Below are 16,372 nucleotides of genomic sequence, written 5' to 3' on the forward strand. Positions count from 1 at the left end.
AAATTTAGGGCCTCAAAACAATACCCTGAAGAGGTTAAATGAAAAATTTGCAAAAGGCCCTAATTCAGACAGAAGGAAAAGAGTAGAGGAATGAGTGTCCCTGGATATTTTTCTTTGTAAGGATACAAACTCAAGTGGGGTGAATCTGATCAAAAATGTATGATGAATTCACCAAGAGTGAATAAAGGCACACTTACAGACAACAAAACAGAGATGTAGCTGTGGTTCTGTTCAGAGCTTTTCTATCTAAAATATACTGAATAAAATGGCAGCTGTGGCCACTGCTGTACAACTCTGCTGCAGTTAAGACACTGAATGGTTACTATTGAATTACCAAAGGGGTGAGGGAAATTAATCCTATTTCTCTATAATTCTGTTATAAGCCACTAGAAAATCCAGATGGTAGAATCAGCAACCGTTCATATTGTTTCTTTCTTAGTGCTTTTAAGTCTGCCATTTTAACACTCAAGCTTCCTGGTACTCAGCTGTTCTGCTTCATACGCCCTGAGCTTCAGCTTCATTTCTGCAGCTGTGTTTTCTTTCATATGTTACATTTCCTATAGAATTGAGATCAGAAATTTATTATGTGATCCAGTACTGCTGTAGTTACTGGAAGTGGCATTTTCAGTTTTGATTTTATTTATTCTTCTAGTATACAGTTTCAGAGCTTAAATTATCCATTAGATATTGGTACAGAAAATATTACACAAATTGTGTGTATAAATAGTTTCTGACTGCTAGCTTAACAATTTTCCAAATTACTGGCTGATTCTTCAAAAATATTAAAAAAAAAAAAAAAGTTAAATTTCTATAACTAATGTTATGGGAAGCACATTATTTAATACTTCTGATTTTAGTAAAAGCACATTTACAGTGTAATAGAACAGCATGGAATTCCTGAAAACCGCAGAGGCCAGTGAACTCCTTTGGTTTAAAACCAACTGCAATCTAAAAGTCAACTGCAATCAAAACAGTTTGAGCTCTGCAGTCTCTGAATAGCGACTGAAGTTCATAATTCACTGTTCATACATAGAACAAAGTTCTTTTCAGGGTCTTATACGAAGGTAATCCACAAGTTATGCTACAAAGCCAAATACCACTGTTAAATTGCTTTGTTTTGAATGTCTGTCTGCTTGCTCCTAAGGAGCAAATCCTGTAGCACAGAAAACCCATTTTAATTACTATTAGTCATGTTATGTTTAGTACAGTTAAAGAAAAATATATTATTCAAGGACATGGTTTTCAACAGTGTATAAATTCCACTGATTTTCAACAAGAAACATCCTTTGCATATCCTTCCCCTCTTCAAACATCAGCTACTGTAAAGACATTGGCTGCTACAACTTGCAGAGGGTCCTGAGAGTGTCTGAAGTAAAACACCTTCCATTTCCTAAGTCCTATACAAAGCTGTAGCAGTAAATCACTAAGACTGCATATCTGAATGAGGTGACTCAAAAGAGGCATTCAAAACACAATCTCAGAAATGAAAGACAGAATGATCCTGGAATGATCAGAGTTAGATCATTGCATAGTTCCAGACACTGAATATAGACACCGGTCAATAATATTAATCAGGTATGGTAAAGAGGTGAATGCACAGCTTTGAATTTCTGCATAATAGCTGCAGTTTGGATCTTTGGTTTTCTGTTGTGCAACTCATTTGTATCTTTTATTTAGTTCTTTTTCAAAAAAGGTAAGTGAACAAGTTACACTGCCTTTAATTACACAAGATGCTAAGGAAGCTTTTTATAAAGCAGCAGGTGCAGTTGCAATGAAACCTGAAATCAGAAGGATATAAAACATAGAATAGAATTGCAGAATTATTAAGCTTGGAAGAGAGCACTAAGATCATCTAGTCCAACCATCAACCTATCCCCCACCATGGTCACTAAACTTTTGTCCCTTATATTCTGCTTGCTAGCTAGAAGAGCCAACATGCATGAAATAATCCAGCTTTTATGGACTCACATCTTGTAATGCTCTTGCTCCCAATGGCTCAGAGGAAATTAAAAGAATATTTATATGAAACACCTTGCAAATTTCCTTCTCTATCATTTTCAAGTGCTGAAAGATATGATCACATATCCATATACATGTCCAGGCAAGCTAGTGACCCCCAAGTTTACATGGTTATAGGGAAGCCAGTACGTCCCTTTTTGTAGTAAAATCCCAAACAGTGAGAAATGAATTCAATATTATGCTGAATGAGAAAGGTAGGAAAAGAAGCATCTGAAAAGATATTTACTACTCCACATTCAGTGTGACACAGCTGCCTTGTATAGAAGCACATTCATTTTCCTTACTCTGTGAATAAACATATGAGTATGGAGACAGGAGTTGGTATGAAGAGTACCTTGTTGATTTTAGGACCTAATCTGGCTCTGAGGAGAATCAGCACTATGTTGATAATCACTTATTTGTCCCCGCACTGTACAGTAAAGATTTGAAAGAGAAGTTCTCAGATAAATTACCTGAGCTTTGAGTAGATAAGCATCCTGCAAGTGACTAGTACTGAAACCTACAGCCAAAACTGACATGATTATGTTTGCTTCCTCTCAACAGGTAACTAAGTTTTAATAGATGATATTGAAAAATTAAAAAACAAACAATAAAACAAAACAGAAAACTTCTACATGATTCTGATTTTTTCATATGTCGAATATAAAAAGCACACAATTCATTACTTGAATTAGAACAAGAAAAGACAGCAACAATCTCATCAGCTTTTCTTATTTCCTTTGCTCATATTGAAAAACAGACCTACAAAATATAGCACTAAGCTGCAAAGCTTCTTTACATTTTCATAATAAATTTTTGGCATACACTCTATTTTATGGAAATAGATAAATTTCAAAACAACTTAATAAATGATTCCCTTTCCTGCCCATTTCCACAATGTATCTGTCATTTGGACATGGTGAATAACTTTTTTCGTTTCAACACAATCTGAAAGGATATGTTTGTTTTAAGTTCTTTAGCTGTGGGTTACTCAAAATGACTGTCATATCACAAACTTGATTGAATTCCAATATTTTATAAATACTGCTGCCTGTGCTACTATCCTTATTTCACACACACAAAGTCTCATCAGATACACTTTTCTGTTAGAAGGATAGCTTAGCATTGCGATTGACCACTGGAATCCAGACTTTCATGAGTTTAACCTGCATGCTTAAATTTACTGTAATGTATGCCAGTAGCAGAAAGTGACAGATTCAGTGATCTTCCAGAGATATGCTATATACACATCTTCTGAAAAGCATACAATTTTTGTATCTGGCATTTATTCTGGAGATAAGAAGCCATCTCTACAAGAAACATTACATCAGACAAATCACAGTGTCTCGTATTCCTTTATATGTAATAAAAACTCATGCCGCCATGAATCCAAGTTCTGCCAGCCTAAATTCACTGTACTTCTGTAACTGAAATGTCAAGCAGTTAACCAGTCAACAAAGTCAGGTCCTTTTTCATCTATGAGAAGAGCTAACCAACAAGCTTAAAATGTTCTGATTTTCATATTTACCTTTAGGGCCTTTGAACAACTTGATCTCTACCACGGTCTCCAGAATAGGTCTTCTTCGACGAACATACAATCGGACTATGGAGCCGGCCTCTTTTAGGGCCTCCACGGCTTTGCTGTGTGAGACTTCTGACACGTCCACCTCATTCACTCGCAAGATGCAGTCGTTGACCCTACAAGAAAAAAGGGAAACAATATTTTAGCCTGAGTAGTGTTTTGTCAGTAGTGTTTTAAAACAATAACCACTTAATTGGGAAGTTTGCCAGATGCAATAATGTAATATGCTATATCAGCACTGAGATGAAAACAGAATGCACAAGTTCTCCAAAATATATACTGAATTCAAACTAAATCATGCCTACTCACACCTACTGTCCTCCACTATAAACTGGGGTTGGAGCCATTACAATGATGAAAATAATAAGCAACTTGTTTTTACAGACTTAGTAGAAAGAGTTTGTACTAAACAGTATAATCTAGTTACTAGAATCACAATGCATGGTACTACTATTACCATTGCTCTTAAGGAAATCAGTTGATTTAATTCAATACAGAGAGATTAGTATTTCTAAAAGTAGCTTCTTAAATCTATCTTCTTCAACACAGCCAGAAATTTGTAATTCATCAAAGTAAGAAGTTCACCTCTAAGTGAAGGCTCCAAGATATGCCTTTTGGTAACAACATATATTTTTCATAGAATATAGAAGAAATCCCTCATACTCTTATTTTGCATGTTTATTATATTTCTATGGGGATTAACTAATTTATTTACCCTCAATATGACCTAATTAGATGTAGTATTTTCCCTATTTTGTATTTTGCTGCTGAGTTGTAGCATATAAAAAGAGAATTAAGTTTTCACAAAAGGTTATTTGAACTCCAGATAGTTAGGATGGAAATTTTACATTCTTGTGCTGCAATTTTTGCTTGAAAACACAGCAATAAAATAAAGCCAAAACCTCAAACATTATTTGAAACCAAAGATTTTCTGTGTTATCAGTATATTTGAAGAAACTTTACTAGGAGAAGCACTGATAAAAGCCTTCAACTAATGCTTGGTCTGTGTTAGGAAAGACACAAAACTGAAGGTCTGAATGGCAATTTCTCCAGTTTTTCCAATAATGGACTTCCTGGTTTCCATCAATGCCAGAAGTATTCATTTTTGAAATGTACAATAGTCAGGTTCAGCTGTCAAATTAATAAGGGGTCTAATATAAATTGGTTTATTAAATAAATAAAAAGCTGCTCCAGTAATGGATGTACTTTAATATTTTGTTTATATACAAAATTTATCAGTGTAGAAGCAACACTGACAGCAATTATCCCATTCAATTTACTATGATTAACATACCTAGTGCTATGATATATAACCTTTGGAACCCCCTGGTTTTTATTACCCTCACAAACACAGAGATGAATTTTTTAGTTTATGTGACTAAAAAATAAATAAATACAATATTGAAGAGCATGTACACATGTGAGTTTGCAGATCCATGCATATATGTACCAATAGAATTCCTATGGCTTTATCATAAGTTTGGTAGAAATTCAGATGCAACAATAGGTCAACAGAATCCACTGGCCACAGGAGTCTGCAAAGTGAGGCCACAGTGCAGTAAAATAAGGACGTAAGCTGGTTAATGGGCTTTAACCTTATTATTAACAAAGAAGTTTCTTAAGATTTGTTTCAAATTTAGTACAGTAGACTAAATTTTAACAGTGCAGTTTCTCCACAATCAGGGTCTACTCTCTCAGTGACCTAAAAATGCTGCAGCAACATAAAACCAAAATATTAATAGGAAAATACATTGGTAAATCCAGCTTAAGAAAACTCTTTCAGGTGTTCATGAGTAAAGTCTTACTACTTTACACTTTTGTGTGTTTACTTTACTTACACTTTTGTGTGCCTCCGGTGGCGCAGTGGTTAAGGATGCCACTTTGCAACACTAGAGACCTGGGGTTCGAATCCCCCCTGTAGCGCAAGTGGTAGAAGTGCCGCTCTGCTACACAGGACTTGATGATCTCTAAGGTCCCTTCCAACTCGCACAAGACTGTGATACTTAGAACCAATATTATTTTGTCCTTGTGAATATACCTCTAATGTATTTCCCAACTTAATTGAGATGTTCATGTGAAAACTATATGGCAAAACTATATTTCAGTTGCTGCATGTATTCTTAACTCCGTTTATCTTAAAATCTTCCCGAGGTAGTTATATGCTCTATGTACAAGTCCCTTTCAGGCACAGTTTCAGACGTCTGCCAAGGAGAAGCCCTTCCCATAATGCAAAGTAGTAATAATCAAGTGTAACAAAACAAAAGAGATCCCTACAGATTCATCAGTATTGATAGCATTTCAACAAAAAACAAAACAACAAAACAAAACAACAAAACAAAACAACAAAACAAAACAACAAAACAAAACAACAAAACAAAACAACAAAACAAAACAACAAAACAAAACAACAAAACACTCCAAGTGTGAGGAAATGGTTCCAATGAGTCTTGTTTCCATAACAAGATAATTTTAAAAGGATGTATTTCATAGCATCAGCAATATTACATTATAGCCACTCTGCTTGTAAAGCTTGACACTATATACTTTCATACAGCGTGTTCATACAGTTACTTCTTAAGGTACATACTGTTAAAAATTATAAAGCTTTCTTATGAATAAGAAAGATAAAAGGAAGTAAGTTTTATTCTAGGCTATCTGTAGTGATTTTCATAACACTTAAGAAAGTAGAAATTTCATTTTCATATTTCTCTAGTTTCAGATGAAAAAAACACTCTTAAAAACGAGACTCAAAATGGAAAACTTGACTTGCTAAGACTTAATATAATCTCAACATCTGTTGATGTTATGAATTCATAAAGTTCTTGAATAAATTTTCTCATCTTTAATTGAAAGTACTTTGGAAACTGCTTGTACCAGGTTGGAAAGAAAAAGAAAGAAAGAGGGAAAAAAGGAAGAAAAAGAAAGACAATTATTTTCCAACATATTTTAAAAGAACAGAAGCCCAGAAACAATCTTCATGCTATCGTTTCCTTGAAAATAAAGAGACTTCACATCTCAGTTCAGCACAGTGTATAAGTTTCTAATTAAATTTTTGAGGTAATCCAATTTCCATTTTAGCCAAAATACTCATGCAATTAAATTTATTCAAGTCAGTTGAATTGCCCATTTGGTTACTGCTGAGTGAAAATTGAGTGAGGCAACACTTCCCACGGCATGCTGGCTCACCTAACTTCCTTAACAAAATGGATATATTCTATTAAATTTGTGGAATAATTCAGTTATGAAGAAACCTGGTTCATAAAATACAGAATACAATACATGCTATTATCACGCCAGGATAGTTACAAATGATGAAAGAAATATGAGAGGTTTTGCCTTTTAGAAGGGAGGTCAGATACACAGAGATTTACCAGTAGCTATTGCTATCTTCAAAACAAATGAGAGGCTGGATTAATTAAGGAAAAAATACTATCCTTTAAGGGCTTCTACCAACTTTGTTCTAAACTTTACTATCTTCATCTGAGTTTTCTGATCACTGATTTCAAAAAGCTGTGCAGACACCCTTGAAAAGCTGATAATTGCTTCATTCAATTGTAAGAACCCTTAGGCAATTGTTAGAAATGTAGTAGGTGACAACTGGTAATGATTATTTATTTCAGCCTGTTCTGTGCAATATGGTGCCCTGCAGAGAAACACAAAGCAGCCTAGTACAGCAGCAAAGAGCACCAGAAGACCAAATAGTCCTGTCAGGATTCATTAACCCACTTGCAACTCCTGAAATAAAGTACTTGGTATCAACCATGGTTTCAGCAAACAGAAACTGATCTGTGCTCCATGGGACAATGATGAAGCTGAATCTGCAGTAATCCATGGGTCTTAGTTATCATTCAGACATTTCTAGACTCATTAGCAATCTATTAGTGTGGTAGCCCTGGTTACACAAATATAGTTACAGTATTTTCTATTGCAGAAAAGCTAACATTAGCAAATCTAACATCTTTTTAGCTATCTTCCCCACAAAGCTAAAATTGATAAGGTCTTAAGTCAAAGCTTAGAAATCAAGATATAAATAATATTATTATGGGAGAATCAACATAAAATTCCATAGGTATCAGCTAAAGAAAGCACTGAAATCTCACTTTATTTCTTTGCTTCTCCTTTGTCCATCCTTTTCAACTCTATAAAAAGGGATTGATGGTTTTTTTTTTTGTTGTTTTGTTTTTTTAGTTTCAGAAGTCACAAGAACACAACACTTTATATAGGAACTCAAGATTATAGGTGGCAAGTTGAAAGGACTGATTATTCTTCTTTTGCAATGATATCAGTGAATCAATATATACATACATCACCCAAACCCAGGAGAATCAGCCTAATCCATTAGTTAAGGAAGAATTCCACCTACACTTTGTTTTTTTCTAATTCTCAGTCACACCCTTCCCATCAGATGGTAAATAAAATGGTTACATATACTGGTTTATATAATTTCTTTGCATTATTATAATAATTGTTTTATTTACTTTTCAACTAAGAATAAAGAATAAAAGATCACAACTCTAAAAATTCAGTCTTCAAATATGCCTTTCCAATTACTGAACACAGAGCTAAAACCAAATGCCAGTGATACACGTGTTCCATGGGACAGAATGTTTCTTTAGGTATAACAATCCTTAGATACTCAACACAATTTCTGTAGCAAAATCATATACACCCTCAGGCCTCCTTCTGTCACTGTAAACTACTATATAGTTACTGTTATAGTCAGTTTAAAAATAAAGGGATAAAACAAAGGTAGAAGAAAACCTCAGATCCCACTTGCAAATTATGGTTCTTTCTGGAGTCATAGAATCATACAACAGTGTGGGTTGGAAGAGACCTTAAAAACCATCCAATTTCAACTCCCTGCCAATGGCAAGGACAACCCTCACCAGCTCAAGGTGCCCAGGATGCATCCAGCCTGGCCTGTAGCACCTCCAGGGATGGAGCATATGCAGCTTCTCAGGGCTGCAGTGCCAGGGCTGCACTGCTCTCATAGTGAAGAATTTCTTCCTTGTATCTAATTAATATACCTGTTAGTTAAAAGCTGCTACACCTTATTTCTACACACCCTGATAAAGTCCCTCTCCATCATTTCTACGGAACCGCTTCAGGTGCTGGAAAGCTGCTTCGAGGTCTCTCTCTACAGAACCTTCTCTTCTCCAGACTGATCAAACCTAACTCTCTCAGCCTGTCTTCATAGGAGAGGTTCTCCAGCCCTCTAATCATCCTCATGACCTCCTGCAGACCTGCTCCAACAGCTCCATGTCCTTGTGCTGATGGCCCCAAACCTGAGCACAGCACTGCAGGAGTAGTCTCATGAGAGTGGAGTAGAGGGGGAGAATCACTCTACTGGTCACTCTAGAAAGAACATCAGGTGTTTATGAAAATAAGTTTAATGAAAGCACCAGCTCATTCTAATTTAAAATTTGACCTTTATGTGTTTTACAGTGAAACTCTCTATATATCAAAGTTACTGGCTGAAGCATGGCTGATAATATTATGGTTTGGATGAAAAAATAATTTATGAATGATGTGACAGAATTCAAGATGAACTTAATAAAAACCTGAAATTGTAGCAAACATTTTTTTTTTTTAATGTATATATGTAGATATTACTACAAAATATACTTAATATGAAGGTAGTATCTGGAATAGACATAACATATACTTCCAGCTAAAGCAGAGCTGTCTTAATTTATAGCAATTAAATAAATTGTGGAAAAAGAAAAGAATGTTTTTCCATTAAATTGCTGGCCTGGCAACATCTCAACCCTTCTTATGCAACTCTGAGCAAGTCGCCTAGCTTCTTTTTCACAACCTTCAGAGGATGACAAAACCACCTACTTCCAAACTCCTTTGTCTTCTGTTTGAGGAAAGCCTGCACATTCTTGCTCAGCTAAAGAATAATGCCCAGTGCAACACCTAGGTATACTGAGCATAAAAAACAAATAATGAACAAAAGCAGCTCTCTGCCTCCTCCTGGCATCATTCAGCCAGCTTTAAAAGTGAGAGATGAAGGCTAAGAACTCCCACCACTCACAAAGGTGTGTGTGTGTGAAGATGGTGAACTAAACTCCTGCATAGCATTTCTGTGAGTAAATACAGCCAGATAGAAGCTTCCTCCACCTGTGCTGGCAAACCAGTTTCTGTGTGTTGGTTGTACAGAGCCTGAAGGCTGGAGTAGGCTGAGCTGACAAGTCCTGTGAGAAGCAGGGTGTGCTCAATTCAATCTGCTACTGCTAAGCCTGACAACTTACACCAGGAACCAGCCTGACTTTCAGCCAAAGACAGAAATCCAAACCCTAGTAGTGTTTTTTTTTCATGTAAGTATATGTGATTTTTGCAGTATGTAATGAAAACCCAGTATGACCTTCAGTAGATCACCAAAGTCTTCAGCCCACACCTTCTGTTGTGAAGTTTTGGAGAGTGACATGAAATTGTGTCAGTGGCCCCAGCAGCTAACTGTATTGTCCTTTGAGTCTTTGCAGCAGCCTTGGCCTAGAAAAAGAAATTCATCTTTCCAAGAGAAAGGTTAGAATGTAATGTGTTCCCTCCTAAATGGCAGAGCAGAGAAGAAGCAGAGGAGCAGCAGAGAAAGTCTGCACACAACAGACACTGTTCATTCCCTCTAGATGTGCGCAATGCCTACATAACTTTTCTTATTCCCTTGTCCAGGAGAATCTACCATTAAGCTCTTGTCCTCCAAAAGGCAACAGCCATATAGGACTGCATCAGAAAGAATGGAGGAAATACTTTGTTTGTATATGGAAGAATATGGAGTCCAGTGATGGTTTAGGAGGTAGAAATGCCTACTGTAACGTTGTCAAAAGCTTCATCCAAAGCTTCCCATCCAAGAAGTCTTCCCATCCAAGAAGCTTATGGTTACATCAACTTGACTTACAGGTATATCAACAGAGGACTTTCATTTCACTTCCCAAAGACAAACTGAAAGTGAATTGTCAGGGAACAATTCAGATTTCAGAAAACACTTCTGAACTTCAGAATGGATAACTGCCTGAAATGATGGTGAATTTCCATAGTCTGTTAATAATATGGCTGTACTGAAATTGAAGACATAGCTAGCATAGCTACAGATCTGTCAGAAGACATATGCAATTATTGTTCATTGTTATTGCTTTAGTTGCTCATGGATTTTTTTATTATTATTTTTTTTAATGCAATAGTCATACTAACTAAATGTCAATGTATTAAAAAGTCCGCATAATAGTAACACATTTGGAACTCAAGCTACCGACTGGTAACAACATCAGTAAAAAATATTAGCTCAACAGCTCCTTATCATGCACAGCATCTCTTCTCCCCTCTCAGTAGGTCTCATCTATGACTGTAATTTCTATTTTGGAAGTTGTAAGTCAGAAAAAGACAGCTTATTGCACACTATATAATTAGGAGTGGAAAAATCCCTGCAGCCTTTAGACTGCTAGAAGAAAATATATTTAGAATCCTGAATATGTTCCTATTCACACAATTTCAATAGAGGATACATCAGAGTTTGCTTTTTTTTTTTTTTTTTTTTTCTTTTATCTCTTTTAAAATTTTAAAGGTCTTAAGCTCAGCTGTAAGATTTCGCTCCAGGCAAAAACTTTGCTAAAAAGCAGTTTATCTGTTGTTTAAGATACTTTGAATCATTTCTGCATTCTATCCTAGCTCTGAGAACTTCCTGGAGTAAGGCTGGGGTTTTCCTCCAGTTAACCCTCTTCCACCACAATGAGCAGATTCTTTTATCCTTTTAGGCAGTGTGACTTTATTATGAGATATCTAATTCCTTGGAGGTGCTTACATATACCTCTTCATTAAAAATATCTACCAAGGTAATATCTAGAATCCAGAAGAGTCTGAACCCAAAGACTACTCATGTTACACCAAAATGGTACAGTGAAATCCAAAGCAGGGTGAGCCACACCAGCACATACACTGACAGCACTATATCTAGCATGGGAAGCCATCTGAAACAATGTTTACCATATGTCTGTAGCCAATTATAATAGGTAAAACGTCACATTATGCCTCTCTGTTTCATCTCATCTGGAGTTCATTTAAAGGTAGCTTGAGCTCCTGCAGAATCCACCATGCAGTAACTAATTTCAAGAGAAGGCCCATTAATGGCTACTAGGAAAAATAAAATCAGAGAAAAAGACAATTGTAACTTCACAGTGCAAAAACCTATCTTACAGATTAAAATCAAAGTCCTTGGTCCTTGAGTGGCCTTGAATGCCTGCATGGCTAGCAAGCTCCCAGGCCAAACCTCACCAACCACATCCCCCCAAGGGACAGGAATCCACTCAGAATCCAGTCCTTTGCCCAATGGGCACACTTCTGCCCCTTGATGATCATGCCTCAGGGGAGATCAGAGCTAGGGTGTGTGGGTTAAGGTGCTTCCATGGCTGCAAAGATAAAAGCCACATGAAGACATAAGCCAGCCCTGAGGTCCACTAGGCCTGCTGTTTCTTTCCAAAAACGGTATTGGAAAAGCCTAACAAAGTATTTACCCAGAACACATTTTCAGATGCTGAAGACTCTGGGGTTTCCTGAATCAGTCTTCTAAATTTAACAGCCTGGGATAGGTTCCACAAATTCATTTAACTGTTTTCAAAACCCACCTACATTTAACATTCACAGTGTTCCCTGTCTGTTTGCTACCAGTTAAATAAATATTTATTGTCCCCAAATCTTTTCATTAGAACAGAGAGCAAACATTCATCCCTAGTCATTCTCAATGCTCTGTTTCTCTCCTGTTGTTAGGAGATGGGACATAATCTCTTGCCTTTCATAACTGAATTTTCCTCATAGGAAGGAAGGCCCTGGTAGACAAACTCTTCAAGCCAAAATCATGCAACTGGTCTAGTAGTCACAGTATTTATCAAGAGTGATAACATTTTGGAGATGGACACCCTTCCCCTACATCTTTCTATTTATCTGAATGCCTCTTAGCTGTGCCTACAGATTTATAACTGCACTCTGAAAAAAAAATAAATGCAGTTCACATCAAAGCTGTTTTTACTATGCTTAGTTTCTTGACAGAAATGACATTGTTTTACACTGAAAAAATAATTCCTGTTTAGTCATTTCACTCTAATATAACTGAAATTAAAATAATATATAAAAAAGAATAAAATAAATAAAATGAAATAAAAGGTTAGATGATAGGGAAACAAAAATCAAAACAACCATCTGCTGCTTTATTATCTGGAATTGCCTCCTAGAAAAATGATTCTGCCACTGAAGCTATTCCACTTTGTATAATGTATTGCTCTCCTTAAATTGCAGAGAAATTCTCCCATTGTTGAGGAAAGCATCCTCAATACAAGACTAAAAATAAATTCTGCCTCTTTCTTGGACTTCAGATGTATTACAGAAATTGCACCACCACCTGAAACTAATGTAGATTCCCTTGTTCTTTTCTCATGATATTCAGAGAGAAGACTAGTTCACAACCTGTACCTGAGTATTCAAACAGCACACTCACTGCAAAACCTTTCTGACTCAGCTTATATTTCTTGTCTTTCAGGAAGTGAAACAATTTTGGAAGGAAAGAATAAAAGACATTTTGTTCATTGTCCCTCCAGTTGATTGATCTGATAACTTCCCTGAAAGCTGTGGGCTTGTATTCTGCAGAGAAAGAAGTACAGAGAATGCATATTTCCCTTCAGTGGTGAGCTGAAAGTGATCTAGACACTACTTTTATAAATGAAGGCAGCTTTGACTTATTCTTTTCCCTTTGCTAGTGAAATAATTTTGGACCTCCTTTTGCATCAAGAAATATTTGCTCAGCTGCAGTATGCTGAGGTCTTTTCAGACCTGAAGTTTGCAGATAGCAATTTTTATGATGTTAGGCAGCCAACACCCCATTAAGAAATGCTCGCAGAGACACTAGACTTAAAAAACAGCTTATTTAAACAATTACAAGTCAAATAAATGAATGGTATGATTTAAACCATTTCCCACAACTGAAAACTTTAAAAAATCATTTACTGCCTAAAGCACTAATAGTTTATACTTTAAATTGCTCATTTCCAAAATAAATTTGTTTGCAGTTAATCTGAGAAAATTCTTAGCCATATGGGTGAATGTGTTCCTAAAAGTTTAAAATTGAAACCGCTGAACAATAAGTTGACCTTACTATTATTCAAAGCTGCATAAAATCTGAAGCTTCGAGAAACTGTTTGAATGCTCACTGAATTGGGAGGATTTGAAAGTTTTTCATGGTGACCTTGTGGAACATGGCTAACAATATCCAGGAGATAAAAATGATGGCAGATTCTACAATAACTCTGAATATCACTGTGCACATTTTCATCTTCACTTTAGGAAAACAAAATACTGCCAAAATTTCTCATGTCTGCTCTAAGGTTGAATTAAGCAAACAACAACACTATAAAAATGCTCATACGCTCATTCTTATTTTGTCTGATGAAATTTAAAAATGTTTAGAATGTTTAATGTGGAATGAGAAGAAAAACCCCGCTTGGTTACGCCTCCCAGAGCCTCCTTTACAGACACATTTAGAATGGGAAGTAGTCATTACTACATAAAAGCAAATCATCTTGTAGGGTGTAGCTATAGAGATGAGAGGGAGGAGTAGCCAGCAGTCATTTGATTTACACACACAGATTCAAGCATAAACTTTTCTGAAAAGTCAAGTTTAAATGCACATATAACAGCAGAACATCTCTATTTTATTTCCTTAATCACAAATATCCTGAAGGCAGAATCAGAGCTTTTTACTATATAATGTACTTGGAAATACAGTTGTTATAATTCATTTATCGTAAAATGATTTTCTGCATCAAACTTCCAAGTACTGGCTGGTCAGCATAACTCAAGGCAAATTAATTCTCATTTGCTAGGTTGACTACACCTACAGTAATTTTGTACAGAATTTATGATCTTTTACTTCACATATTGTTCTTTTAAGACATGTTCTGCATACTATATACTACCTTTCCCCCAGAATATGCAAGATTCAGTTTAAGTGGACTGCAATCCACAAACATATGCCTGGGTAAAACTGCTGTGTTGGGGATGAATTCTTCCCTTCCTCAGACGCACTAGCATAAAAGACAAAAAACAATGTACTTCCACCCATAAAATACCGCTTTGTACTTATCAGACCTGAAATTTCTGCCTTAAGTTCCTTAAAACCAGGTACAAAGTTACTGAACGCAATAGATATGAAAGAGTGGAGAGCAGGCACAGGGGTTAGGTGCTGGAGGTCAGCAGCTCTGCCAAAGGTAGTTAGCAACCACTAGCCTGGTGAGTAATTGATCAGCCACTGGGCCTGATGAGCCCATGTTGTTATTTAAATGTTTGATTTTGACTGCAATCTCGTGACAGGGAGAGGACAGCTGTATGTAGGCAGGGAGGGCAGGATGGGGAGGGGGAGCAGAGCACGGGCAGAAGGATTCCCCACAACAGGCTCTCAAACTTCAGCACGATTTGCTTTATTAACCTCTTCCACAAGACATGTATGCAGCAAGTACTATTCTCTTATTAATTCCTCAAAAATGACAATAATTAAGTTATTCCCCCCACCCTTTCCATTTCTTATCCTTGGGATCCTTAGCTCTTACCACATTTTTCCATTCCTCCGTCTGTTCTCTAACTCCTCAGTTATCCTCAGTCTCTCTGCCTCTGGTGCGAAGCTTTCCTTCTGAAACCACTGCCACGAGCAGACAAGCACTGAAGCTTTGAGAGCACCCAGGCTCTGTCAGCACTTCATCTCCGGCAGCCGGCACAGACAGCAGCCTCTGATGGTGGCCAGAAGGAAAACTTCTGCTCACAGACTGAATATTTGTGTCTGCCTCCAAAGCCAGAGGCCAAAGTGAGACAGGAGAGCATCAACCAAGTAGAAAAAGGAGGTGTAGGCAACTGTGGGACGTTGTGACAGGAAGGTGTTGGGATAAAGAAATAGGAAAGGAAAACAAAGCCCTGTAAAGCCAGAGATGAATGAAGGAGACACCAGGAAGCCACAGAGCTCCTCCCAGCTGCAGGCTGCTCTGCAGGTCGTGGGAGGTGCCCCAGGGCAGTCTCTATAGGTGTGGAGGAGGCAGGGACCTCTGCCAGGACTCACTTACCCTCAGCGCCCTCCAGTTTGGCTGGTTCCGGTGCTGTGGGGGGGGGTTCCAAGGCCCAGAGCCTCCAGTGGTGCCCCACTGAGCGTGGAAGGCTGAGGTGCTGCCTTGGGCCCTAGGTACACTTCAGCTGCTGAATACACCAAATGCTTGCTTATTCCTCACCTGTGGTCAAAATCCTCCCACCTGACACTAGTGCTGTTTGAAGCATATTCAGGTTTGTGCAGGAAAACCAGTTACAACAGATAACCCACGAGGCAATTCCACGCTCAGTATTTTTACAGGCACTTTTCATCTTTGGCGCTCAAAGTGCTTTGCAAATATGAACTCGTTTAAGCTTCACAACAAGCCCTGCGAGGCGAAGATAATGATCACTGTACCTATTTTACAAATGGGGAAACTTTAGCACAAAAGAAGAAAAGTGTTACCACAGATCAGGCGGAGCAAGTTGAGAGGAAAACTACGCGGTCCTGCACTAACAAGTAGAAAACACTCCCTTCCGCTCAGGTTTGATTAAGAAGAGCTCTTCCAAACAAAGGTGTAGCATTTAAAAAATGAAAGAGGGGAAAACATGCAGTTCAAGTTCTGTAAGAAACTTCAGCAGCTTCAGAACGTTTGATGCCATTAGGCTCTGCGCTTAGAGTAGGTGAAAAAAAAAAAAAACAACTTTCTTTTTGCAATGGTGTAACTCAGAGTAACATGC

The 16,372-nt window shown here is 37.2% G+C and overlaps 1 protein-coding gene across 50 annotated transcripts in view; it reads right to left on the reverse strand.

Annotated features, from left to right (window-relative positions):
* The window catches only part of DLG2 (discs large MAGUK scaffold protein 2), a 959,079-nt gene that overhangs the window by 294,475 nt on the left and 648,232 nt on the right, over positions 1-16,372 (reverse strand). For all 50 annotated transcript variants that reach the window (XR_014942266.1, XM_085536516.1, XM_085536515.1 and 47 more), the window contains one exon: positions 3,527-3,696. Coding sequence is in view for 49 of the 50 variants with exons in the window: in XM_085536516.1 (XP_085392642.1) it covers positions 3,527-3,696 (170 nt within the window). In the remaining variant the exon portion in view is untranslated. The remainder of the gene's footprint in view (positions 1-3,526; positions 3,697-16,372) is intronic.

Source organism: Coturnix japonica, chromosome 1, assembly GCF_054131305.1.
Source record: "Coturnix japonica strain WE chromosome 1, WE-NBRP24, whole genome shotgun sequence".
In the NCBI taxonomy this organism is placed as follows: domain Eukaryota; kingdom Metazoa; phylum Chordata; class Aves; order Galliformes; family Phasianidae; genus Coturnix; species Coturnix japonica.